The sequence below is a fragment of the Passer domesticus genome, chromosome 16, assembly GCF_036417665.1.
Source record: "Passer domesticus isolate bPasDom1 chromosome 16, bPasDom1.hap1, whole genome shotgun sequence".
NCBI lineage: Eukaryota > Metazoa > Chordata > Aves > Passeriformes > Passeridae > Passer > Passer domesticus.
In genome coordinates, this window is record NC_087489.1 from 1,032,839 (window position 1) to 1,059,540 (window position 26,702).

At 56.9% G+C, this 26,702-nt stretch overlaps 2 protein-coding genes across 15 annotated transcripts in view; one reads left to right on the plus strand and one right to left on the minus strand.

The window, feature by feature from the left end:
• Positions 1-332: 332 nt before the first annotated feature.
• On the plus strand, positions 333-7,318 carry TGIF2 (TGFB induced factor homeobox 2). 3 transcript variants are annotated; one of them, XM_064391680.1, is made up of 3 exons: positions 333-404; positions 1,505-1,740; positions 4,985-7,318. In XM_064391680.1, exons 2-3 carry the CDS (start codon positions 1,540-1,542, stop codon positions 5,516-5,518), a joined length of 735 nt encoding a protein of 244 aa, XP_064247750.1. In that variant the 5' UTR covers positions 333-404; positions 1,505-1,539; the 3' UTR covers positions 5,519-7,318. The 3 variants fall into 3 exon arrangements, with proteins under 3 accessions (XP_064247750.1, XP_064247748.1, XP_064247749.1); XM_064391678.1 differs by lacking the exon at positions 333-404 and adding an exon at positions 524-697; XM_064391679.1 differs by lacking the exon at positions 333-404 and adding an exon at positions 814-1,408.
• Positions 7,319-9,885: 2,567 nt separating this feature from the next.
• The window catches only part of DLGAP4 (DLG associated protein 4), a 144,506-nt gene continuing 127,689 nt past the window's right edge, over positions 9,886-26,702 (minus strand). For 8 of the 12 annotated variants that reach the window (XM_064391682.1, XM_064391681.1, XM_064391683.1 and 5 more), the window contains 6 exons: positions 17,942-18,303; positions 16,550-16,641; positions 15,710-16,119; positions 13,826-13,917; positions 12,539-12,691; positions 9,886-11,467 (listed from right to left, as the gene is read on the minus strand). In XM_064391682.1, the coding sequence (XP_064247752.1) occupies positions 11,252-11,467; positions 12,539-12,691; positions 13,826-13,917; positions 15,710-16,119; positions 16,550-16,641; positions 17,942-18,303 (1,325 nt within the window). In that variant the 3' untranslated portion in view covers positions 9,886-11,251. Of the gene's footprint in view, positions 11,468-12,538; positions 12,692-13,825; positions 13,918-15,709; positions 16,120-16,549; positions 16,642-17,862; positions 17,882-17,941; positions 18,745-26,702 lie in introns of those variants that run through there. The other 4 variants (XM_064391689.1, XM_064391690.1, XM_064391691.1 and 1 more) reach the window with 3 other exon arrangements.

Consider the following 26,702-nt stretch of genomic DNA (forward strand, 5'->3'; position numbering starts at 1 on the left):
TTTCCCATCTGGTAAATACCAAACGAAGCACTGGTGGAACTTCAAGGTGCTCTGAGGTCCCCAGGGTTGTCACCCACACCTGCCCTGCAGCTCCTGTCCAAGGTCTGTCCTTGTCCCTGTCCCCTGCCCACAGACTGGGGCCCAGCTACAGGATTCAGCCAGGGGGAAGGAACTTGTGCAGCGCCTTGTGGGGCACCCCTGCGTGGGAGTTCCAAAGTGGGTGTCCCTGGGTGGGTGTCCCCGGGGCTGTCCCCACGCGTGTGCCCGTGGCTGGGCCCCTGCGCGGGTGCAGCCCCGCGGGGCCGGGCAGGCGCGGGGGCTCCGGGGCTCGCTCTGTCCCTGCCCCCTCCCGCCGGGGGCCGCGTCCGGCAGCGGGGCCGAGCCCGGGGCTGCGCCGGCGCCAGGTACCGGCCGGGCCTCCGCGGGCGGCGGGGGGGGCTCGGCGGGCGGGGGGGCCCCGGTGCCCGGTGACAGCCGGGGGCGGGCGGGCCGGGGCCGGGGGCGGGGGGCCCGGCGAGTTCCTGCCTCCTCGGGAACAAAGGGAACTCTGTCTCGGCATCTGTCACCGCCGCCCACCCAAAACTTTCCGCCGCGCCCGGCTGCCCGCCCGCCGCCGCGGGACGGCCCCGCACCGGCCCCGGCACCGAGACCCCGGCGCGGCCCATGCGAGCGCCCAGGCGGCGGCGGCGGCCCGGGGGTGAGCGCAAAGATGGATCCCGGGGGGCGCGGGGGGAGCGGGGCGGCCCCCGCCTTTGTGCGGGACGGAGCGGGACGGGCCGCGCCGGCGCCTCCCGAAGTTTGCGGGAGCCGCGGCCGGGGGTCCCGCCCGCCCCCGCTGCAGCTCGGAGTTACGGCGGAGTTTGCCCGGCCGGGGACAACTCGGGGCCGGCGGCGGAGTGCGGGGGCCGCTCTCCGGCTGCTCTCTCCCCCCGCCGCCCGGGGGGGTCGCGGCCGCCGCTGCCCCGCTTTGTGTCGGCGGCCCCGGCCCCTCGCTCCCGCTGCGGCCGGAGGGGCGGCGGGGCCCGGCCGCAGCGCCCCGCTCCGCCGAGCCCCCGGCCCGCAGCGCCGAGCCGAGCCCCGGCCCGTGACAGCCGCCCCCGCCTCCATCCCCGCCGCACAATGACCCCGCGTGGTTCCTCTCCCACTCTCCAGCTCCGGCCTCTTTCTCCTGCTGAGATTGTTTTTGTTTTTACCTTCCCCTCCTCCACCCTATCCCATGCTTGATTTTTTTTTTCCCCCGTTGCGGTGCCCCCCGAACCCCGAGTTCCCCCGAGCCCCGTGCGTGCGCTGAGATCCTCCGCAGCCCCGGGTCTCTGTTTGGTGCCCCTGTTGTCCCGCCGGTGCCGCTCGTGTGTACCCCCCACCGGGGGTCTCTGCCTCGGGATTCCCCCCAGCGGGCCCGGAGGGGGTGAGACGCCCCGTGGGAGGCGGGAGGTCGGTGGGAGGCCCCTTCCCCTCCCCCGACCGGACACCGCCTGAAGCTCCCTTGGTTCCCCCTCTCCAGGCTTCAGCCAGGGGGGTCCCGCGGGCAGCTCCACCATGTCGGACAGTGACCCGGGGGACGAGGACGGCGCCACATCCCCTGACCCCTCGCAGTGCAAGAGGAAGAGAAGGGGCAACCTCCCCAAGGAGTCGGTGAAGATCCTGCGGGACTGGCTGTACGAGCACCGCTTCAACGCCTACCCCTCGGAGCAGGAGAAGCTCAGCCTCTCGGGGCAGACCAGCCTCTCCGTGCTGCAGGTAGGAGCCGGCCCCCACCCGCTGGGGACACCGCTGGGGACACTGCCATGCGCTGTGGGACAGGAGAACCCCGCCGAGGATCCCAAAGGTGTGGGCAGGCAGGATCATTCGCCACTGAAGGGCAGAAGGGAAGCGAGGGAAGGGATGCTGGGGAAGGAAAGGCACCTGTGTGAAGGGAGGGTCTTTTCTGGGGAGAGGTCTGAGCCCTGGGGACCAGCTCTGCTGGAGCCAGAAGGTGGAGGGACTGGAGTGGGGACAGCTGAATACCCCGTTGTCAGTAGAAGCTGCACAGGTGGGAGGGTTTTGGGGGAAGCTGCTCTATCCTGTGGCCCTGGACAGCCCCAGCAGGATGACCAGCCCCTGCACACGGAGCTGGGCCGAGGACAGCCCTGGGGCTGGGCAGGGCCAGGAGCTGCACTTGTTGATCTTTGTGGATCCCTTCCAGCTGAGGATATTCTGTGATTTTAACCAAAGGGAGAGGCTGGGCTGCACTTGGCGTGCCCTGCACTGTTAAGTGCTGGCTGGCCCACCTGGTCCTGGTTACAGCAGCTGCATTAAGGGGAGCCCTGTCCAGGAGTCTCCCTGTCCTGCTCCCAGCTGTGGGCTGATGTTCTCCGTGTGGCACCATGTGGCAGCTGTGGGGGTGAACAGTGCTTGTCCTTCCCACTCTGGTGTGCTCCCTGCCTGTGTTTGGGCTGTCTGGGAGCTGGCCCTGTGCTCCATGCTGGTGTCCTGGGCCCTGTCCCCCTCCCCAGCCTGACAGGGTGGGGGCTGCACTCTGTTCTCTGGGTCTGGGCTGCAGTGGGGTGCAGGCAGCAGGCAAGGGCCACTGGCTTTGCTCCTCTCCTCGAGCTTCCTCTGTACCTCTGGCTCCTCTCCCCGTGGCTCAGCACAGTCCTGGCAAGCTGTCCCAGCCCAGACACCGAGTGTGGGCAGCAGCTGTCTGCTTCCCCTCTTCCTGGGCAGCAAGGCAAACCTGCTCTTTCACTTTAATGTGTCTCTGTGAGTGCTGGCTGTGCCACAGAACTGTGTCCAGCAGCTGCTTGGGGACAGCCTGGGGCCCCTGGGCAGGCTTGAGGCTGAGAGTCAGGGGAGCGGTGACAGGCCTGGGCTGTGGGAGCTGGGCTGGTCCTGGCCCGGGTTGGCATGACAGTGCCTGGCACACGGGGGGTGCCCAGGGCCTGGCAGGTGCCCTGAGCCCCGTGGGACCCACAGGGGGTTGGCACACGGGTGGGCTCGTGTTGAGGTGTGGCCCAGCTGTTGTTTGCCTCAGGTGACCCCACAGCCAGCGTGTGCCCCCGGCACCCACTGTGCAGAGGGTCCCAGCCCCATGGCATTCCCCAGGGCCAGCTGAGGGCTGGCACTGGGGTTTCTGCCAGCCTGAGGGGCTGCAGCAGGAACCCCTGGGAATGCTCCCTCTGCCTGCTGGGCTGGAGGAATGGGATACCACACAGTCTAGCTGTGGGGTTCAGTCTGTGATGCTGATCTGACCTCTCCAAAAAGCCTCTGGAATGCAGGGCTCTGCCACAGCCACTGGCCAGCCCTCACCCCACCCCCCAGCTGTTTCTTTGTGCACCCCCTGGCTGCTCCAGCGGCCGGGAGAGCTGGAGCTGTGCACTGGCAGCCAGGGATCAGGGAGAGCAGGAAGCCCTGTGCCTCCCTCGCAGGAATTCCAGCGCTGGGAGGTGGCACCTGCTCCCACCGAGGCTTCCTGGACAGCAGCAGCTTTCCAAGCCCGTGCCCAGCTGTGGGATGGATGGGCTTTTCCTCCCTGTGGAGGAGCTGCTGCTCTCACAGTGCAGGGGGACAGACACTGCCCACAGGGACAGAGCGGGGTGTGCTGGCGGGAGGAAAAGGGATGGACTAAACCAAATAAACTGCTTCAGAGCCAGAGTGTGTGCCAGCCCTGTGACAGTGCCTGCTGTCACATGTCTGTGTGCCCCCGTCTCCGTGCCCCATTCTCCAATGGGAATTGAATGCTGGAATGAGCATGTTGGTGGGGACAGGTTGGATTTTGGGGGTTCTCAGCACTGAGGAGTTGGGCTTTTTTTTGGGAGTCCACCTCTCTGGTTGGGGATCAGAGTGGTGGGTGGCCAGGATCGTGTCACGGGGACCCAGCTAAGGCCTGCAAGGGAGGGGGTGTGGAACAGAAAAGGGAGTAAGACTGGTGTGTTTGAGGGTTTTAATGCTAAATAGTGTCATAAAGAAAAAAATGACAACTGAGATCTTGCTGTGACTGAAGTTGTGTCAAGTTCTCTCTCCTTGGCAGAAATATTTTCCATAGCTGTTGATTTAGGAAAGATCAGGCTTTTTTCCTCCTTGATTTATTATCTTCTAATTGTTTTCTAGGAAGAAGGCAGTTATTTAAATGTAGCATTTTATATAAAGATGGGGAAACAATCCATGGCCAAGGCTCAAGAGCTGCCAGACGTGCAGCCTCCATTCTGTGCAGTTGTTTGGGAGAACCTTTAGTGTGAGCTCTGACCCTGCTCATGGGCAGAGGCATGGGAAGGTGTCTCTGCTGCCCCATTCCTGGCCCTGTTATGGGCTGAGGGGCTGCAGCTCCATCACCTGATGGCTTCTAGGGTTTTCCATCTGTGCTGCTCTCCTGCCACCCGTCTGCACTGGCAGCCTCAGTGCTCCTCTTCGGGTTGGCAGCAGTGTGGAAACAGGGCTGAGCTCCAAGCAGGATAGGTCACCTGGAGAAGGAAAATCTGTCCCCAGGCTGGGGACCTGCAGAGTGGGCTCTGAGCTGGCTGTGTGCAATGCCATGGCTCTGGCTGGGGAATGGCAGGAGCTGTGCTGTACCTGCCTGCAGCCGGGGGGCTGCAGTGGGGGCACAGCGCTGAGCCCCTCCTGCCCTGGGGCTCTGCTGAGAGCCCCCGCAGCTCCCGGGGCTCCGGGCACAGCTGCGGCGCTGGGGGTGGCTCGGCCCCGGGGCAGCGCGGCTGTGCCCGTTCCGCTGCTGGGATGGGGAGCAGGAGCCGTGGGCACGGTGCCGCAGCGGGGCTGGCAGGGCCGGGGCGCAGGGAGGAAGGGGCTGCTCCGGGCAGGCAGGAAGCAGCCGGTGTTGGGGTTTCCGTGGGTGCCAGCGCTGGCTGTGCCTCTGCGGAGCCGCACGGGAAGGAGGTGCAGGGCTGAGGGGGAGCCTCTGGGAGCTGCTCACCAGCTCTGGGGGAGCTGCTGCTGGCCTGCCCCGGGGCTGCAGCCCCCGGCTGATCCCCTGCGCCCTCTCTCCTGGCAGATCTGTAACTGGTTCATCAACGCCCGGCGGCGGCTGCTCCCCGACATGCTGCGCAAGGACGGCAAGGACCCCAACCAGTTCACCATCTCCCGCCGCGGGGGCAAAGCCGGCGACGCGGCCGTGCCGCGGGGCGCTGCCGCCGGCCCCGGGGTGCTCGTGGTGCCGCCCGCGGGCGCCTCCAAGGTGCTGTCGATGTCGGTGTGCCCGCAGGTACTGTGCCACCCGGCGCGGGCGCTGGCCGTGGTGAGCGCCCACAGCCCCGAGTGGGAGAAGCCGCCCGGGCCCGAGGCCGTGCCCAGGGCCGGGCCCGGCAGCACCCTGACCCTGCTGGCGCGGGCCGAGGCGGGCAGCCCCACTCCCGGACTCTTCAACACGCCGCCCCCGACGCCCCCCGAGCTCTTCGGGGACGACTTTAGCAGCTTCCAGCTGCTGGTGGAGGTGGCCCTGCAGAAGGCGGCCGAGCTGGAGCGGCAGCGGCAGGGGGGGCAGCTGCCCCTGGCTCCCCACGCCGAGCCCCCCGGAGCCTCCAAATAACCCCGGGCTGGGTCCCGCAGGGTGCCCTTCCCCGGGGGGCCCGACCCGCCCGGCCTCTGCCTCACCCCCACAGCCCATCCCGGAGCCGCTCCTGCCCCCGGGGGCTCAGTGTCTCTCGGCTGCCAAGGCGGCAGAGGAAGGCCGGTCCCACCCGCCATCCTCCCTGGAGATGCCCTGGCTGCCGAGGACGGTGCCCCGGTGTGAGCCCAGAGCTCAGCGCTGGCAGTGCCCTGTCCCTGCCGCGCCGCCCGAGCGGGCACGGGAGCTCCCTGGAAAACCTGCTGATCTCCTCTCCTGCAAACAAGGGTCCAGCCAGCACCGTTCCTCCAGGAAGACAGAGAGAACCTGGTTTTTTTAATGCCAGTGTTAGGACTGTGGCTGAAGAGCTTTGTCTCCCAAATACCTGATCCTTTCCCCCTGCCACCCTTCCCCCTCGGCCCCCCTTTTGTTTTGGGGACCTTTCTGTTTCCCGGTGCTGGCCAGGGGGCCTGCCTTGCCCTGGGAAGGGCAAAGGACAGATGAACTGGAAACATGGAGTCTGTGGCATTTTATCATGGAAAAAATAGGACCCTCCTCTTCCTTTTTAGGTTGTTCTGGATGCTGCCAGTAGAAATCTCTATGGTGCTGTTTAGCAAGTTTTTTGTTGAAACATTTTCCCTTTAATTGTGATTTATGACATGATTATTTCTTTTTTTCTTTTTTTTTTTTTTTTTTTTTTTTAAATCGGTAAGCATTTCCACACCTTCCCTGCGTTCCCCTCGAGTTCAAGCCGAATGTGTGCACGCTGTGCCCGGAGCAGTGAGCGCGTGGCCAAGCCCGGGCACAGCTGAGACTGTGAATTTTTTACCCGACTTCCTTTCCTTTTTTATTTTATTTTATTTTTTCCATAAAACCTTTGGAAAGAGGCGTGGTGCAGGCACGGCCATGTGCGTCCTGCAAGTGCAGCGCGGGGTTCCTGGGAGGCGGCGGAGGATGGAGATGTCGCTCGCTGTCCCCTCCCCTCGCAGCGTGGCTGTGCGGTGCTGGGGACCTCTAGTGACAAACTGGCGGTGCTGGGGCGGCCGGGCCTGCGGTGCTCGGGGCTCTGGGGCAGTTTTTGGGCTCTGGGGCAGCTCCTGGCTGGCTGTCGCTTGCTGTCCCTCCCTGTGGGATGTGGGTCAGCGCTGTGCCTGGCCCGGCAGCGCTAATCCCCTCGGTGCCAGGGGATCAGATGGAGGTGATGGCTGGAGGGGGTAAAGCCGCAGCACTGGGAGCTCTGCGGGGCGGGGGGAGAGCACAGGGTGGGGCTGGAAGGGAAGGACTGGTGTGTTCCCGCACCCCATTCCTTCAGAGGCAGGTGCCAGGGAGGGGCTGCTGTGGGAGCTTCCCCAACATCATCACCTGGGCAGGGCAGGGGCCCTGTGCAGTGCTGGGGGCGCTGGGGCCCCTCGCTGCCCATCGTCTGCCTCTCACCCCCACCTCCATTTCTGTGTCCAGCCTTCCTTTGCCCTTTGTCTCCTTTCCCGGGAAAGTCCTCGATTTTGGGACTCTCACCACATCACCCTCCTGCGGCTCTGTCCCTTGCCCCGGGGGAGGGAGAGGCTGTTTGGCCTCCTGCTCTCTTGCCCCAGGCAAACCCAAGTGGTTTCCTTCCCCAGAGCTGTGCCTGTGCCAGGGGCTGGTGCTGCTGCCCTGGGATGGACCAGAGAGTTGGGAGGGCAGGAGTTATTGGAATTAAATTTATGGAGAAATAACAAACTACTGTAAATATATTTTTGTTTTTCTATTGTCAAATAAAAGTTTTTTTAGTTTTGGTTGTTATTTTTAACTATGAGTTGTGTGTCAGAGTGAGCTGTGTCATGTGTGGGTGCCTCACTTCGTTCTCCACCCCTAGGAGAAACCCCTGGGCCACTCTGGAGCAGCACTCGGGTGTCCCCCACTGTCCATGGGCTTTGTGCTTGGGGTCAGAGATGTGGGATGGGGCACATTCCCATGGGGAGTGGGGGGCTGGAGCCAGGACAAGGTCTGCACTGTGACAGGGGGGTCACAGCTGGGGCCACCACAGCTCTGCTGCCCCTCCTGTGGCCCCAGGCAGACCTCGCGGCCCCTGAGCGCACACGGGGGTCCAGCAGGGCCCGGGAAGCCCAGGCAGCTCCAGCAGGGAGCAGCAGCTCCCGGGGGCTCCGAGGGACACCGTGGGGCACAGGGGGAGGCACCGTCCTGCCGGCCCCACACCCCTCCACCGTCCCCCGGGGCAGCGAGGGCTCTCCAGAAGGGCCCCCAGCCCTGCAGCCCCCCAGGCCCCGGGCTCTGACCAGGCACACACAGTGGCCTCATAAACACTCTCTACTTCCCGTACTTCCCAGGGTTTGGGTTGGAAAGACCGTAAAGACCATTTAGGCACAGCCCCCTGCCATGGCAGGGACACCTTCCACTATCCCAGGGGGCTCCAAGCCCCGTCCAGCCTGGTCTTTGGTTCTTCCAGGGATGGGGCAACCCCGGCTTCTCTGGGCACCCTGTGCTAGGGCCTCCCCACCCTCACAGAGAGGAGTTTCTTCCCAATATCCCAGATCTCTGGTAATGTGAAGCCATTCACATCCCCTGTCCCAAGTCCCCCTCCAGCTCTCCTGGAGCCCTTCCAGGCCCAGAAAGGGGCTCTGAGGTCTCCCTGGAGCACTCCCTTCTCCAGGTTGAACATTCCCAGCCTTTCCGACTTCTCCAACTACTCCACTACTGCCAACCCTGCCCCGTAACTCCCCACGAGTGGGCGAGGAGACCCCCCTGGCAGCTGCTCCCCTGTGGCCGGGGCAGGGCTGTGCCCACAACAGCGCAGGCAGCAGAGACCGCTGAGCATCCGGGGGGGTCCGGGACCGCGACCCCCGCGCACGGACGGAGGCGGGAGCTGTCCAGGAGCTGTCCCGCTCCGGGCGGGGGCCGGGCCGTGCCGGGCAGAGCGAGCTGAGCCGGCGCCGCGGGGCATTCCCGGGCATTCCCAGGGAACGGGCCCCACGCGGCCGCGGCTGGGCCCGGGAAGGCCGCGGGAAGAGCCGGGAGCGGCTCCCGGAGCCGGAGAGCGCGGGGCGGCGGCGCCCGGCCGAGACGGGGACGGGGACACGGACACGGACACGGACACGGGCAGGGACCTGGAACCAGGACACGGACACGGGCCGGGGACACGGGCGGGCACGGCGCCCACACGGGGAGGCCACACCCACCGCCCTTCAAGCCCCGCCCTCTCCCAGGAGCCTCACGGCCATTCGCCGCCGCAGTACGTATTGCGCTGTGATTGGATGATAGGGCGCGGAAGTACTGTGACGCACGGCCTCACCCCTTTGTATATCCATAGGGAGCGGCCATTTTGTCTCGCCCGCCATCTTATGGCAGGGCGCAGCCATTTTGTTAAACGTCACGCCGCGCTGTGATTGGCAAGCAGCCATCTCGTGACACCGCCATCCCCACGTGATCCCAGGCAGCCCCGTGATTGGCTGCCCGTGTCCTTTGGGCTCACAACAGGTGGATACCGGGGTGGGCCTGAAATTCCTGACAGAAGGGGTGCTAAATATCGGCAACAAATAATTCTCACATTTATAAAAGGAGTGTCTAAACACGTTAACATATTTTTGTACATGTGTTACACATATTTACTTGTATACGCATATAGAAGTATGTAACTACCTCTGTATTTGTATATGTATTTTAATACATGTAGGGGAATTTAAAATATTATGTTAATTATAAGATACAAAACCATATTAAAATTAATTAATTTTTACAGCTTTATAAATTCACTTACAAGTTGAAATATATGCATATATATATACAAATCCATATTATATAAGAAGATAAATATTATGAGCAAGCCCAGCCCAGGGCAGCAAGGATAGCTTAACCACTCCATGAACAGCAGTGGGGAAGAGTAAATGTTAAATAAATAAATTAACCCCCATTCTCTGCCAGTGATCCCCAAAGCTGCATCCGCCCCGAAACCCAACGTGCAACCCAACACAGCCTCTGGCCCCGTGAAACCTTTAGGTTTGGGAAAGGCCTCCAAGAGGAATCCCACCTGCTGCCAGACCCCGCTGTGCCCACGCACGCCCAGGTGCCACCTGCACAGACCCTTCCAACACCTCCAGGGCTGGGGACTCTGCCCTGCCCTGGGCAGCCCGGACCCCATTTTCCATGAAGGACTCTCCCCCAATATCCAATGTTAACCTCCACCGGGGCAATGTGAGGCTGCTTCCACTCGTCCCCCGGGAGCAGAGTCTGACCCCCACCTCCAGCCCAGTCTGAATCCCAGCACAGCCAAGCTTTGGGAATTGTATGGCTGGGGGCAGAGACCTCAGAGCAGCGTTCATGGACAGCCCAGACAGCACACAATGGGCAGCAGGCATTGTTCAGGATTTCACTTTTATTTATTTTTTGCCTTCTGGATCACCAACACTCTCACCGAAACCAGTGGGATTCCACCTCCACCCCCATGACAGTAGCACACAATCTCCCAACTTGTTCAAAAGTGTGAAGAGGAAAAAAAAAAAAATCCCCAGCAGGATCTCTCAGGATGGGACAAAAACCTTCTGTGTGAGAGGGTGGCAAAGAATCAGGGGGTGGCAGCTCTGGCTTTGAGGAGCCAGACCGGAAAGGAGACCTACGAAGGGGAAGAAAAAATGGGCTAAAAAATATTTAGCAATCCTTCCTCTACCCAGAGAGCAGGGAGATAAGGAAAAAATAGTCATCTGCTTACACACAGGGTATATATTTTTACACACACTTGGACACACATCTAGATATAGTACATGTAAAAATATATGCTATACATCTGCCCAGCCCCGCGGCGGCGTGGGCAGGATCCGTGTGTAGGAATTACTATACAGGTACTCCTAAGTGTATATGTGCATATGTACACCCTCCTGGACACACTGACCCCACAGCCCCTGCTGCAGCAGCTCCTCTCTCCCAGCCAGCCAGGGACAACGGGAAGAGGAGGGAAACCATAGTGATGTGCTCTGTGCTCCTCCAGCTCCTGTGCCCGGAGCTCCCCCGCGCCAGGTTTATTGCACATTTTGCTTCTGGGCTGCATTTCAACCCCACATTCCGCAGCCCCGGCGTCCTCTCCCTCCAACAAACGGAGCACAGGGCCCGCTGTGCCTGTCCTCCCTGGCCCAGCATCCCCGTCCCAAGAACACAAAGCCCAGCAGGCTGCTGGCTGGAGAGGGCAGCAGGAATGACACACCATGGGTGTTCTCTGCGGGGACAGGGGGGTCCAGACACGGGAACTGAAACCATGCAAAGGGTGGGAGAACGGGAGCAGGAGGAAGGAAAAATAAAGGATGAGAAGGGCAGAACAGATCTGAGGAGGAGGAAGAACACAGCATGGCAAGTGCTCAAGGCTTCGTGTTTTCTTGTCCTCTTCTTGTAAACAAGCTAATAATTCTCATGAGATAGAACAAGTAAAAAGACTGAAGTTCCAAGTCGAGGGGCTGGAGTTCCCAGGAGTCTGTCCAGTCCATTCAGCAACACCACAGCTGGGGAGAAAACGAGGGGCATTTTTTCTTTTTTTAAAATTTTTTTTTGTTTGTATTTTTTTTTTGTTAAAATCTTCATTACTTAAAGCTGAGAGAGAAAAAAGCCAACTCAGGAGCCCTTTTCAAGGATGGCTCATTGTCTCTAGACTGAATAAATCACACTAGTTTCGAGAGAACCTTTTTTTTTCCCATTTAATGACTTATAAAAGCCGCGGGCTGGCCGTGGCCGGGCTCAGAGGCGGGTCTGGGCCTCGGGGACGTAGATCTCGATGCTGTCGGCGCTCTCGGTGGCCGAGTTCTGCCGCACGGAGGCCGCGCGCTTGGCCGCCATCAGCCGCTTCCGCGCCTCCTGCCGCTGCTTGTCCGGGTCGGAGCCTTTGTCCCGGCCCAGCTGCGATTTGGACTTGGCCGGCTTCTTTGGCACTGGAGGGGGTGGTTTCTTCTCTTCCTTTAGGGAGACAGTAAAGAAAAATCTGATACAAATGTGTGCAGCTGGGTCCGGCTTGGCCCTGGGGGGGGCCTTGCGGAGGGACGGGGATGGTGTCTGGGGGAGCAGCTCTGCAGCCAGACACCCCTCAAAATCAACTGCCCCTGTTTCTGCAAGGAGCCTTTTTGCATTTCACGGAATCACAGAATGTCCTGAATAGGAAGGGACCCACAACAATCATGGAATCACAGAATGGTCTGGGTTGGAAGATCATCCAGTTCCACCCCCTGCCATGGCAGGGATGCCTTCCACTAGACCCTGTCCAACCTGGCCTTGGACATTTCCTGGCATGGAAGTCCACAATCCAGGGGCTGATGATCCACAACCAGGACAATCAAGTCCAACCCTTGCACGGACACCTGCAGGACACCCTGTGCCTGAGAGTAGTGTCCAAACACTCCTGGAGCTCTGGCAACCTCAGGGCTGTGCCCATTCCCTGCAGAGCTGGGCACTGCCCAGCACCCTCTGGGGGGAGAACCTTTTCCTGTTATCCAGCCTAACCGTCCCCTCCATGCAACTTCCATGGTACAGGGTTATTCTGGAGTGGCCTGGAGTTCACAGTTTGTCTTGTTCAGCTGTAGCTCAGAGCACAGTACAGGCAGCACGAAGGCAACTTGATGTGGAACCGCAAAATTTTAATAAGCCACCATGTCCTGAGCCACAGTCCTCCCTACCCTTACTGGCAGAGCCAGAACCCACCTCTCCTGCATTTTCCAAAGCTTCAAGTTGTTTCTCACATTACTTGGGCACAAGGGATAGTTAAATCCATCTACACAGTGCTAAGAACACTTCAGGCCCCTGGACCACTGCTCACCACTCTGGGCTCTCTCCATCCAACACCTTTTCCCCTTGCACAAAACTGTTCCCACTATTACTCAAAGAGAAAGGGCCTTGGTGCCTTGCGGGGCTGTGAGATGACAAGTGCAGAATGGCAAAAGCCCTTGGGAGCATCTGTTTGCAGACAAAAGCAAACCTCAGGTACCTCAAATGTGTACAAGGTGCTGTGGCCACTCCCCAGTGCCCCTCACTCACCTTTCTCTCCGGTGTCTCTGCCAATTGCCAGCTATTAGCTTTGAGGTGGTACAGCTCATCAAACTTCATGCTGATGTCTTCAATGGACAGCTGGAGGAGATCCCAAAATCCAGCCAAGTCCTGGGCTGTGGGTCTGGGATTGGCATTAGGGTTCTAAAAGGGAAAAAGCATTAAAAACACCAGTTCAGAAAGAACACACCCAGCAGAGCAGCGTACACAGCACCTTCACCCCTTTTATGTCTGCCTGCAACCAAACCCAGAGAGAACCCACAGGAGACACCAGCCCTGAGCATGGACACACAAAGCCATCATTTACAGCCCAAATAATTTCTGCCAAGCTCAGGAAGCAGGTCCTGACTGCACGCCTCCTTACATCAGAATAATCCTGAACCAGATGCCCAGTGCTGGACTCGCCCCACAGCAGGAACCTCCAACAGCAGGAACCCCGCGTGACAGTCAAAGTGACAACACTGGTTTCTTACACAGAGACCACCATTTCAGGGGGGGAAATAATGGAAATGGATACCCAGCTCTGATGCCTGGATGTGCAGCACTCCAAGGCGCCAAACTGAGCTCTCATGAGCAAAATTATTTTGCTACATTTCTGCCCAAAACAACCTGAAAGCATCAGTACTTCTCAGGCTGGGTTGAAAAATTTTAAGTGGCTTAAGTTTCTTCCAAGAATAGGATTTTCCCAGTTCCCGGACAGCTGAACCATCACCACAGACTCTGGAAAGCATGGGATCAGATCCGAGCAGCTCACACAAAGCTCTGCTGGTGCTGCTGCTCAGCTGGGAGCAGCACATTACCCCCTCCTGCTCCTCAAGTCTCTCCAAGATTATTTTACATCTAAAGGGGAATTCACCTCTGAGGAAGTTTGCAAAATCCATATTACCATAAAGCTTGAGGGGAAAACTAAACCACAGATTCCATCAATCCCCATTAGCCAGGTCAGCTGTGAGCAAGGGCAAAGCCCTGCATTCCCTCTCAGAGATCAATTCCAGTGACCTGGGGACAGTGTCACCAGCCACACACGCAAAGGGCTGTTGTCAAGAGCAGACTTTCCAAACAGTCCCTCCATGAAGCCCATCCTCAGGGGTTGGCCTCAAAAAGCCCCTCAGAAGCAGGAGGCACCTCTGTGCTAACCCAGCCCTCTCCCAACTGGCACTGCAGGCTGTGGCTTTGTTTTCACAGGGACTGCAGCCTGTTAACACTGACCAAGTCTTTGTAGTCCTGTTCAAACAGAGGTATCCTCTCAGAAACCAGGAAAAAGAGATCCAGACTCACCAAGTTTTGCTCACAGAGGCCGTGGAATTGCTGGAACTTCTGTGACATTAGTAACTGTGCACTGCCCACTGCACTCAGGACTTTTCCTAAGACTGTGGGAGACAAAAAAACCAAACAAACCACGACAAAACAAACAAACCAAAACAAAACACGACACAGACAAAAAAAAGAAAAATAAAAAGAAATAAAACTCCATTGGAATTGAACAGACTATTAATTGTAGCAATGAGCCCCAGTATTTCTGGCGCAAAGAAACACTGGAGTCATCAGAAAAGGAATTTCAGAGATCCTCAAGGCACTAATTTCTCTCACTAACAAGATATTTTGAAACTACCTTTGTGTGCCATTGCTCCTTCTGGCAGGCCAAACACAGACCTGGCTGAGGACATTACAACATCCAAGCTGGCAGAGAGCTCCTCAAACTGCCCTCAGCCCCTCAGAGAAGTCACCAGCACCACCCCAGCGAAGTCTGCTGGCACCTGCTTAGAGATGCCAGTCTGCTGTCCCAGCCCTGCCCAGGGGAAAGGTGACACAGGGACCACTCTCCAGCCTCCCCCCTACCAGCAGGGATTAACACCCAGGCCAGGGCTTTTAACACCCGGGACTTTATGCTGCTCTTAATGGGTTTTCCAAGCAGCCTCTGGGCATGGACATGTTTCTCTACTCATTAGAGGAAATACAGTCTGGGCTTTTCCCTCCCACAGGCAGGTTCAGAGCCCCACATGCCTGCAAGCTGCATCACCAACAGGGACCACCGAGTCCTGTCCCTGAGCCTGCCCAGGAGATCCTGGCTGGACGAGCACACCCTGGGCTCTCCCACCCACCAAGGCTGTGATTACACAACCAAACAGCCTGCTCCTGGCACACACAACAATGCCATGCAGGTCTTGCTGTCTTTGCTTGCCAGAGGTCAAGCCAGGCCAGCCCGAGGCAGGGAGATTCCCTGCCAGGCAGCACCTCAGAGAATCAGATTAGGGATTAGCTCCTGGAGACCCAGCAGTGACAGTGAACTAAAACTGAGCCTCACCTTTGTTTCACCTTTCTCAGGTTTTAAAAACATCAAAACTAGGCTCTACACAAAGATCCTGCCCTCTGCAGCCTCGACACCCACTCCTGTCACTCTGTATGCACCACAGGCATGATTCCCACTGCAAAAAGCCCAGTTTTTGCCAAAGCATTTGAAAATAGAGGAACAAGCCCAGCTGGGACTGAACCCCATAAAAGCAACTGGCCTCGTGCTCCCTGTTCCATGCTTTTGGTGTACCCAGCACAAATTCAGTGAGGCTTTCCCATGTGAAGAAACCTCTTCTTTGCTATAAAGATTAGCTGATCAACTGAAATGAGCAAACAAGCTCCAAAGTTGTGTTCCTTCTCCCCACTGCTAGCTAAGGTCTCCCCTGCCTGTTTGACAGTAATGAGTGAGGCAGGGAGAGATCCCACAGCCTCCCTGAAAGCTTTTTCCATTTGACCTTTTTTAAGATGAAATCCATTTAAGCTTTTAGCAGTTTTGAGTGGTCAGAAGCCACACCATGCCCTGTACATCTTTCATGCTGCATCACATCATTACTTGTACTCCATTTGCTACAGGAAGCTACATTACCCTTTCCAAGGAAAAAGCAGTCCTTATCTCATCCTCATCTCCATGCTCTGGCTCTGTGGGCTGTCAGCAAGTTCACAGAACCCCAGAACGGCTTGGGAGGGAAGGGACCTTAGAGCCCATCTCATTCCATGGGCAGGGACACCTTTCACCAGACCAGGCTGCTCCAAGGCCTGTCCAACCTGGCCTCGGACACTTCCAGGGATGGGGCAGCCACAACTGAACGGATCCAATATTCAGCTCCAACTCCTTGAGGGAGAAGCTGCCGGGCTGCTGCCCACACCCACCTTCCTCAGAGAGGTTGTTCTCTTTGGTCTCCTGGTCCATCTGGCGGCACCAGCCCTCCAGGCGCTCGGTCTCGGCCTGCAGCAGCTTCAGGAACCAGAAGCCGTCCCGCCGGCAGGGCCCCGCCTGCGCCGGCTCCGACGGCGACGTGGAGCAGCTCTCGAGCCAGGGGTCAGGAGGAGGGAGAGAAGAAGGCTCCAGGGCCGGGTCGTTGTTTTCTCCATAGGAGAGGTTTCTCTTAATCTGTGAGGGCTTGGCTGGTTGCCTGGTGGAGGCATCAACACCAACGGAGTTGTTGTGCTGGGGGCACTCAGCAAGGCTTCTCTCAGATGATTTACAGCTGGAGTTATTGGGCTCCTGTGTGTCAGAGTCTGTGTCCTGTTTGGAGGACATGCTGCGAGAGTGGCTGTTTCTGCAGGGATCAAAAGCCATGGTTCAATAGCAGGGCTCAGCCTGGCCAGCCTCCCACAATGACAGCAAAATCCATGGCCACAGCAGAGCCCCTCCCTGCCCTCCTCACACACAGACACACCACACACTCAGACACACACAATTACAAGGTTGCCTGCTCACTGCAGCCGGCCGTTCAGATGAGAGGGCTGATGCATGACTATAATTACAGCTTGGAATTTTTAAATTTTTGATTTAATTTAAAGCTCCCATTGATTTGACTGTTACAGAACAAATGCTTTTTGCAGCGGGTGTGCACTGTGGAGGAAGAGCTCTCTGTGGGCCCCATTCAACACCACTCACTGGCACAAAGCAGGGAAGAAGGTCTAAGCACAAGTGGGGGAGGCACAATTTAAAATAAAAGGAAACTGCACAAGTTGTGTCTCACTTACCGCCACTCGTCCTCTACCTGTACCCCGATGGACTGGAATTTGGTGGCTGGTGGAGGAGGCTCCTCTTTTGCCACTGGCTGAAGGCAGTCAACCTTATTGGACAAAAAAAAAAAAATACAGACAAAAACAGACACAAGAACTTGCGGCTGGAATCCACCTTAGCAGAGCAGAAGTGTGCACACACAGAGCATGCTGACACACACGGGAGGGCTGGCTAAGGACAGGCACGAGGCTACTGCTCAGCTCTGCTCCCACCTCAGGAGCAGTGTCCTGCCAGGCTGCTGCCACCTCCTGTGCCAGGAGCCCTGGGCTCTGCAGAGCTGGGGCTGTGTCCCCCGTGTCTGTGGTATCCCACACAGTCAGGGACCTTGGCATCCAAGGGAGGACAGCAAGGTGATTGAGACTGACAGCAAAGCCTCTCTCCCAGGGATTGACACCCTCCATGGCTCTGGATAAGAGGGTTAGGAGGTTTTAGGAAAGAAATCCAGGTGACTTAAGAAGCAGCTCAGAAAAGGAAAAGCAGTGGAAGGCTGTCAGCCCCTCCAGTGTGTTTCTCTATCCTCACTGCCTTTTCAGGTGTTCTGTCCCACCAGCCTTGCTGAGAGCCCTTCACTGTCACCTGTACTGAGCTGGCCTTGCTTTAAAGCTGATGGAGAACTTGTTCAGCACACACAGAGCAGCTCAAAGCTCAGATCCTGCACTTGGAACTGCCCAAGTTCCCCTGCACCTGGGACAGAACCAGAGCTCACAGCCACCTGTGACTGAGAAATCTGTCCCAGAGGAGGGCACAGCCCCAGAGGATGCATTTTGCTGACTAAAGCACAGATTTATACTACTCACTGGGTTCTCATTTCACTGTGTTATCCACAGCTCATTTCCATCTATTGCCACAGTTAAATGCTTCCAGCAAGGGAAGCACCAACCTGCTGGGAACATGGGGTAGCAAGAACTTGCACCCTCCTGCTTGCAGTTCTGGGACCATTTGGCACTGCAGCAGCCCTTCCCACATGGACATGAAGCAGAAGGGCCCACCTCTCAGGGGAGAACTGTCCCTACAACCATGATGGACAAGAAGCAGACTGACTGGAAGCAACACAGAGTACAGGGCACAGGCAGACCGGCAGCAAAAGGCCTCTTCAGAGGGACTCACTCAGTTAACACAGCCCCTCTGCTCTAGAAAACATTTTAAATTTGTACTAAAAGAGCTCAGTCCTTTCTGGGCTGTTAAGGGAAAGTGCTGCTGTCTCTCACCCTGGGAACACAGGCCAGGCAGTGAGTGTCCCTTGCTATTCTAAGTGGGCTCAGATGCACACCTGGTCACAGAAAAGGCACATGCTAAATGGATGGGGCCACGACATTCCTTGGGACGAAGGAGAACAAACTATTCCATACTTGTATTCCTATAGATGATAGCTTTCTTTTGGGGATATTCTCCACTTTAGGCTCTTCGTTAGTCAGAGTCCCTTTGTCACTTTTCAAAGTTGCATTTTTCTGAGGTAACTCTGGAGTGTCTCTGGCTGGAGTCACAACGCTGCCCCTGGTGACGCTGGGTGTCCTGGTGCTGTCCAAGCTGTCTGAGGAATTGCTGAGCCCCGACTGGCTGGTGACCTCACTCTTGTGGTCCTGGCTGTCCAGGTAGGTGTCCTGGGCTGACTCAGTGCTGCTCTGCACAGTGACAGAGATGAACGGCTTGGACGTGGTCCGAGGTGGGACAGGAGGTGGCGTCTTTTTATATGCCACTAGGCATGATGAACCTGCAGGGACGGAGCGGGAGAACGGAGAACGCAGGAGACAGGTTGGAGGGAAAGAGATACAGTGGAAGAGAGAGAAAAAGCAGGTCAGTCACGACATCCAAGAGGAGCCTCCAAGCAACGGCTGGAGGCAGAGGTGCAGAACCAGCCCACAGGCAGCAGCTCACGCCGGGGACCCACACCAAAGCATAGGGGAAGCAAAGGCAGAGCCAGAGCTAGCTTGCAAAAGAAGTCAAAAGGAATACCATGATGTGTGGAAATGGAGAAGAGGGATAGAAAAGCCTCCAAAGAAAGCTACAGGGTTTGGCAGGTGTAGGCCTCCACAGTAGGGAAATATTCTTTGGCTAAACCCTATGTTTTAGTGTCCTAGTACAGCCAAGTGTCTCAACTCTTTGTCCCATCAGTTGACGAGTTTCAATGTCTGGATCAGGGTGATGGTTTTTCCTATAAAAATGGAAAGAAGCCATAAAATTTGTTAGATGTTGATGGCAGGAACACATATTTGAAGCCCCTGGCAAGCCCAGCTGCTCCACACCAGAATACACTGTCTGGATGCAGCAGCCCAAGAGTGGTGAGGCTGCTGCTCGGTGGCCCCAGATCCAAGTGGCAGCAAGGCTGGAGACATGTGCCCAGCAGGCACAGAACACACATATCCCACCTGTAGGGACAGATACGTGCCTGGCCACACGAAGCAGGACAGCAGCCACCACCAACCTGTTCCTGTCTCTGGCTAGACAGGATGGAAGTCCACCAGTGAAAATACATGTAAAATACAAGTAAAATCCACGTGGATGCTGCAACAGCCATGTTTAGGCCCTCAGTCTGCCCAGGATATACAAGTCCCTGAGGCCACAGTCCCACTCCAGCTGCTGTGCATCCCGGACAGGCTGCATGGGGCAGGCATGGCCAAACACACTGAGTAGCCACCTCCTACACACACCTGACCCCCTTTCCCTTCCCACCCCCGCACTCTCGCTCCTCCCCAAGCCACCAGACTCCCTTTCTTACCCTATCTCTGGTTCCTCCCACTAAGTCCTGTGCAATCCCAAACTGCTTTTCCCCTGCACCCCATAACACACCCCAGCCCTTGCCAGCAGCCTCCTTAGTCCCAGAGATCTGCAGTTACTCCCCACACCACACCTGCCTCACCATTTCCAGCGGAGCCAGAGCCAGTTCCGAGCATCCCTGGGAGCCACATTCCCTGTGGGGCAATCAGAGCTGCCCCAGGAGCCTTGCTGACAGTATGTGGACATGCCTGCACTTACACATCCCACTATTTACCATATTAAGACCTAAAGCTCCACTTCAAAGGAGGAACTAAAAGGGAGGAATTACAGAGGAGGCGATCTGTGTTTCCAGCAGCGTTTCTGTGCCCGGAGATGCTGAGCAGCACCATAATGGTGCTGCTGGCAGAGGAGAAGTGAGAGGCCTGCGCAGGGCTGCCAACCCAGCTGCCTCCAGCCTGGATCTGCACAGGAGCTCAGAAAGCACCTAATGCACCCCAGTTCCCTCAAGCCACTACACCAAGTCCAGCACAAACTGAGCAGTGTCCTGATGGCAGGACCCATCACCCTCTGCCTCACACAGGCGAGGGGTGACCACAGTCCCTCTGCCAAAGCTGCCTGATGTGGAGCATCCCTTCTAACAGCAATTCCATGGCTCATGGCCCGACTCACACAGCCCATCTCAATGGAGCAGTGAAGGAGCAGCCTGACCAGAGCCATGGCAGAGGCACCCCTGGATCAGCTGTGCCCACACCCCAAAACAACAGGTTACCCCTGCTACTGCACCAGGGCTACAGCAACCACTGGCCAGGGCAAGCCAGAGCCACCCCACCTGGCAGAGGTGAAAGCATGCCACATGTCCCTTCAGATAAATCCCTCCCTGTTCTTCTCCAGGGACAGTACCCAGGGTGCCCTGCTACCCACAGCCTCTGTGACACTATCCTGCTTGGAGCTGGACTGGCCACAGCCCTTGGTGGCTCGGCTGGCACGGCCACCATGAGCCCAGCCCAGCTCCCCAGGTGCAGTGGGCACTGCCAGGGCTGGGTCTGGGGAAAGGACACTGATGATTATTTGACATAGAACAGCCTGGCCAGGCAAAACAAGGGGAGGGCACAGCAGCACAGAGCTTCTGGGGCAGATCAGTGGTATCCAGGGCCAGTAAGCCGGACCCAAATTCATTGTCCACCAACCAACAGCACAGCACAGATACTGTTTGTGCTGCTCTGCTAAAGGGGGAAACCACAATATCCCCTTGGCATGTTCCTGGGACCCCTTGGCTGAGGGGCAGCACAGGCTTTGCTGGAAGGGTAAGACCCAGGACCAACAAAACACACCCCTGTTCATGGACCTGTGCTCAAAGGGTTCACTGCCTGAGCCACAGAAGTAAATCTAAGGCTCTAAGAAACGTTGCAAATGACAAACACGAAAGGATCAGGAGCTTTGAACACTGGGGATGCATTAGTTAGTGCAATTGCAAATTAACTCCACTGAAGCCCTCTGCAAACATAAAACAGGACTTCTGACTGCCCAGCAATCTCAGAAACCACACCTTCTTAGAGTGGGCTAACACCAAAGTCAGAGCAAGCCCATCCAGAAGAGTCTGTCCTTGGCCCTCAGCACTAACTCACTGAACTAAGGGTCAGTGCTTCCTGCATCTGCAGAGGAGACAAACCTTGAGGAAGACAAGAACATCCCATTGTTCCCACAGGAGAAGCAGGCAGCATTCCCTCCTGGCTCTGAGGCCAATCCCACTAGTCAGGAGCATTGCAGTTGCTGACTTACCCCTCCAAAGGGCTACAGCTCAGCAGGCATGATCTGCTCTGCATTTGCTGAGGTCACAGCCTTTTACATTTTAAAGTCAGCTTGTGCTGCAATGTATAACTACAATTCCTGTGGGCACTGGAGCAGGACCATCAGCTGTTTGCTCAGGAACATCATCCCTGCTCCAAAAAGGTGTGGAACAACAGGAGAACATGGAAGTCATGCTTAAGCTTCCAGTTTTGCAGCACTAGGCTCTTCCTGCTCACAGGATCTTCTAGGGCTTATTTCAGCAAGCAGCTGGAATCCACAGCATGCTGTGGATGATTGATTTTGGGGAGGAGGTTGTTTGTTTATAATCTCTTTCCTGTAATTATTTTTAGAAAGCAACATGTTTCCAAATTAGCATCTTGCACCTGCTCTCAGGGCTTGGGCAATGCCCACGGATGCAGCCCAGGCCAGGGGAGCTGTTTGCAGAGCCTTATACTGGAGAGTCCTCTGGACCCTCAAAAACCAGCTGGGCATGCTGGGCTCCTCTCCCTCTCCTTCCAGAGGTGTTTGCTGCTTGGAAGACTAAAAGTAGAGTCACAAGAGAATGTGAAATCCAGCCCCTGCTCCCCCCACCAGCCTGGTACCTGCTCAGTACCTGGCAGCACCACCAGGATCACAGCCAAGGTATTTGGGGTCAGATTTAAGCACCACAATTGCCCTCAAGCATGTCTGGCCTCAAGTGCCATGTTCTGCTGCTATTGCTGATTCAATACAGCCTGGTGACATTTCCAATCCTTACAGGATCCTTATTTTTGTTAAATCGCCTCAAAGGCCCCAGCCAGAGTCAGCTGTAGAGGCAAGCTCCCCTGCCCTCAAACATCAGGGCTGGCTGCTATCCCTGTCCTGCTCCATGCATCCCCCCTTTCCCCTTGTCAAGGGCTGGAGGAACAACCTCATTTCCTCACACAGAAAGCAGAACACTCTGAAATACTCTCTCCTACAAGGCAAGCTCATTTGCCTTTTAAATAAAACAGCCACAGAATAATCTTGCAGCAAATGGCATCAGTGGCATTATCCCCTTGGAGATCCCAGCTGCAGGGCTTTGGGCTGGCCTTGCCACAGGGTGTCCTGGCTGGAAGGAGCTGCTTTGGGAGGCAGTTTCCAACAGCAAAGGGAACTGGAACAGCTGCATTCCAAGTGACCTGACCTCTGATTTTCAGCAACTTGAGGAACAGTTCAAAGCTGGAGCTGTAATGAACTGTAGGATGTTTTCTTTGTAGAGAGTCAAGTGAAAATGAGCCCCAGTGACAATTCATACTGAAGACAGTATGGACACATTGAGTTTATGGTTCACAAGAATCACTTCAGAACTGATTTTTCTCCTTCTGCACACTGAAGGTCAAGATACCTGCACCAGTTAGAGGCACTGCTGAGAAGCCTACCCAAATTTTGTTAGTCAAGAGGAAAATCATACAAGTCAGAAATCATAGAGGCTTGGGTTGGAGAGATCTTAAAACTCATATTTTTTCTACCCCTGCCACAGGCAGGGACACCTTCCACTATCCCAGGGTGCTCCAAGCCCTGTCCAGCCTGGCACTGGACACTTTCAGGGATGGAGCAGCCACAGCTTCTCTGGGCACCCTGTGCCAGGGCCTCACCACCCTCACAAGGATGATTTTTTCCCTAATATCTAATCTAAATCTCACCTCTTTAAAACAATTTCTGCTTGTTCTATCACTATCTGCCCATGTGAAAAGTCACATGGCTCCCATACATTTCCATCTAGACATGATGGGAAAGTGCCACCTCTTGCTCTGACAGAATGGCTGTCTTTAGAGAACTGGAGGAGATTTTAAAGAAGTTTTATAGTGATTAAACAAAACGACTCCCAGAAAACAGTCAAGTGACTGCATTTGATCAAAGAGGCAGTTTATGTAAATGCTATAAAAACCTCCTACCTCAGTGCTTTCCCTTTCAGCAGCAGTGATCTTTGAAAACTAAGAACCTCACCTTGATGCTACCCCGAGTAAGAGACACACACAAGTGGGCTGTGGGAGCCAGGGCAGGGCTGTGGGCTCTCCTGCCAGCCCTCACTCCCAGCTCAGGGTGACCCCAACAGCAGCAGCATCCTGGCACAAGCAGCTCCCCACAGCATGTGCCACCTCTGCGGTGGTGCCCATGGAGCTCTGCAGAGTGACCAGCCCAGCAGAGCCCTTTAACTCTCAGATGATCCTGAGGAACACTGTGAACGCTTCACCAGCTGCTTCTGCTTGTCACAGAGCCCCCACAGAAGGCAGGCTGTGCTTGTGAGTCAGAGGACAGAGAATGGACAGAGAATTCCCCAGGAGCTCCTCCCAGGCAGCAGCACCAGGAAGAGCCCTGTCACCTGTTGTGACAGCCCTGCATAAACCCAGCCCAGACACCCAAATCACCTTGAGTACTTCTGAAGGAGGTCAGAGGAGAAATTAAACTCTCCCCATCCTCAACTTTCAGCCCCAGCACAGCTCAGGCAGAGCAGCAGTGCTTGGGCATGGCTGGAATGGCAGCTGGGACAAGGGGACCACTGCAGGCTGCTCACTTCTCCCACCATATAATCCTCTTGTTCCCAGCACAGAGAGCCAGGCCCTGGGCACTGCCACAGGACACCCTCACCCCACAGCACTGCAGGGGTACCCCAGCAGTGCCAGGGAGCACAGCAGAGGGCAGGAGGAATGCAGCAGGGACAGAGGAGAGATGAGGGGCAGCAGGCTGGGTCACAGCCTGACTCTCCAAGGCAGGAGTGTCACTCCAACCACTGCAGCTGCTCCCACCAGCAGCTACAGAAGATGAGCAGCCCTCACTCAGAATGACACCCCAGGCACTTTTCCTGACCCATGGGAAGGGACTATTTCCCCCTGAACAGCATCAATTCGCTGGTGAGAAAAGCACAGAGAGGGGAGATGCCCTTCCCGAGTACCCCTGCTCCCACAGAGGCTCCTGTGGGAGCAGCCTCCACCCTGCAGCTCCCCCTGGCACAGCTGGTCCTGGGCTTTCAGCAGTCTGGCATTTTGTTACACAAAGCAGTAACTTCTGAGCTGTAAGCAAATGCCCTCCCTGAGCAGCCAGAGAGGCAGTGCCAGGCTCACAGACCTGTGCTACGGGTCTTTGCTGCCAGCTGGGAGATGCCTCAGTGGGCACACAGCCATGCCGGGAGAGGTTTGTGACCCTCGCTCCTGCTCCCTCCTGGCCACAGCACTCCTGCACACCCCCAAGGCCCTGCTGGCAGGACAGTGTTTCATCACCCATGTATCCATCTGGTACTTGGTGTCAGGAAAAAAGGGACTGCCCTGCATTTGCCTGGCTGCTCCAAGTACAGCATGTTCCTGTGTATCACTGGAATGAAAAAACTGGACATATCTGCAGAAAAACTGCAACTCAAATGTTGCAGTTAGAAGCAAACGCAGAAGCAGACTCTCTCTGAATTTCAGCAGAGTGTTTGTAGACTAACAGTAGAGCTCTCATCCAGATATGCACCACAAAATGCTCCGTACAACCATTTGTGCTGTCTGATCAGCCGTGACTGAGATGCCCTCAGTGAGAGCTGCAGCCCTGCTCACCTCAGAGCCACCAGGCAGGGTGTCCAGGGGCAGCCACAGGGACACTCAGGGATGCATGAGCCCCAGCAGCCAGCTCCCATCACAGACCCAGTCCCTGAACTTTGGGAGAGAACATTTCACCAGAGAAGGAAAGGCTGAGGGCTGCAAACTCTTTACATGAGGGACTTTGGATTTTTCAATGTTTAAACATGTTGGAGATGCTCCAATTTGGAAATCCTGAGCACAGAAATGATAATAAGCACTGATACACTGAGAAGTATTAACACTGGGAAGACAAGACAGGTTACTTTTTTTTTTAAAGCCACTTGTAGAAGGTCACCAATTTAAAAGAGGCATGAAGCAACAGAAGACATCCCCACAAGAATGCTGGGGGTTAAAAATAGGGTACCTTACACTGCTGGCTCCTGACGGATCTGGCCATCCCTTCTTTCAGCACAGCCTGCTGCAGAGTCAGCAGGGACACAGCAGATGCTGCAGGGGACGCCAGCCACAGGCACTCCCACAGCCAGCTGCAGCAGCTGACACTGGGGCTGCCGTGTGTGCTACACGAGACACTGGGATTTCTCCCCACCCTCCCCAAAGCGACTGTCAGGGGGTTTTAAGCGAGTTGAAGCCATGGTGAGCAGCTCCACCCTGCTCCAGCCACACATCCAGCAAGTGTCCCTTCTGTCCCGGGGGCTCAGACGGGTCTCCAACCCAGCCAGCACAGGGCAGCAGCCCAAAGGAGCATTCCCTGCCTCTCCCTGCCCCGGGGGTTACTTCAACAACCACCAAGAGCCCCAAGCCCAACCATTCTGCCTCAAGAAGTCGCCAGCTGGGAGGAGAAAAGCCATGAGCCCAGTTCCAGGAGGAGCAGAACTGCATCTCTGGGTGGGGGTGCCTGATCCCCAGGGATGGGGTGCCTTGCCAGCTCAGTGCCCATTCAGTGCTGGCACACACCTCCTCCACAGAGGGGCTGGGCTGAAGGGATGCTCCATCAGTTCAGCTCTGCTCGGTGCTGAGCCTCAGGGTGTGCTGATCCCCTCAAAAACCCTCACTAACGAGGGCTGAGGCGTTTCACACCGAAGAGGTGAAGCAGCACAGACAGTGGGAGCCTTGGCATCTCTGATCAACACCACACTCCTGCTGTGCACCCAGCCCAGCACCCTGCAGTCAGCACCTGCACTGTCCTGCCAGGTGGGCACAAGAGAGTCACCAGTGACTCCTCCTGCTGCCAGATCCTGCTGGGCTCCTCCAGCACAGCCAGAGGAGCTGAGAGCCCAGCCAGGCAGGCCTGGAGCTCAGTCCTGGTGGCCAGGCACAGCCCTTCCCCAGGCAGACCCCTGCACATGGGCACCCTGCAGCACAGCATGGAGCAGAGGCCATGGGGACAGGGCCAGTGGAATTCTGATCTCATGGCAGGTTTGGTAGGAGTAGAAAGCTCCAAGCAACAGGAACCCAGCTGGGCTTTAAGGCCACACCATTCCTCCCTGCTGGCTTTTGTGCAGAGGATGCAGAAATGGGGTCCCACAGTACTAAAGAGCCACCAAGTTGTGAGACCCAGGACTTGCTGCATCACCCAGCAGTCTGTTTGCTACAGACTCATCCTCCCCACTGCAGGCCCTCCTCACCCACAGCTCCAGAGGGCTCTGACCCCGGCCTGAGCCTGGCAGCACAGGGGAGGGAGCAGGCCCCTGGCTGCAGCAGGGATGGGATGCCAGGATGAAGGGGTTGGAACCCTTCTGTGCACACAACTGGAACACGGGACTAGGGAACGTGGAGAACCCACACTGCTGCTTTTCCTGCCTCTGCAGAAGGCAAGGAAGCCCTGCAGATACCCTGCCTACACATCTGCACAGAGCAGCCTCAGCAGTCCTTCAGAGGGCCATCAGGAAGGGGCTCAGCTCTGAACCATCCATGCCACAGCATTTCTAGAGAGAGCAGGCACTTCCCTCAGCTCCTGGCATTGGAACAGCTCACATGGACCTTCCTGCAGCCAGCGGCAGGTAGGAGAATGCAGGACTGGACAGACTGGAGCACACAGCACCTCACAGAGCCTGCCCAGCAGCTCAGC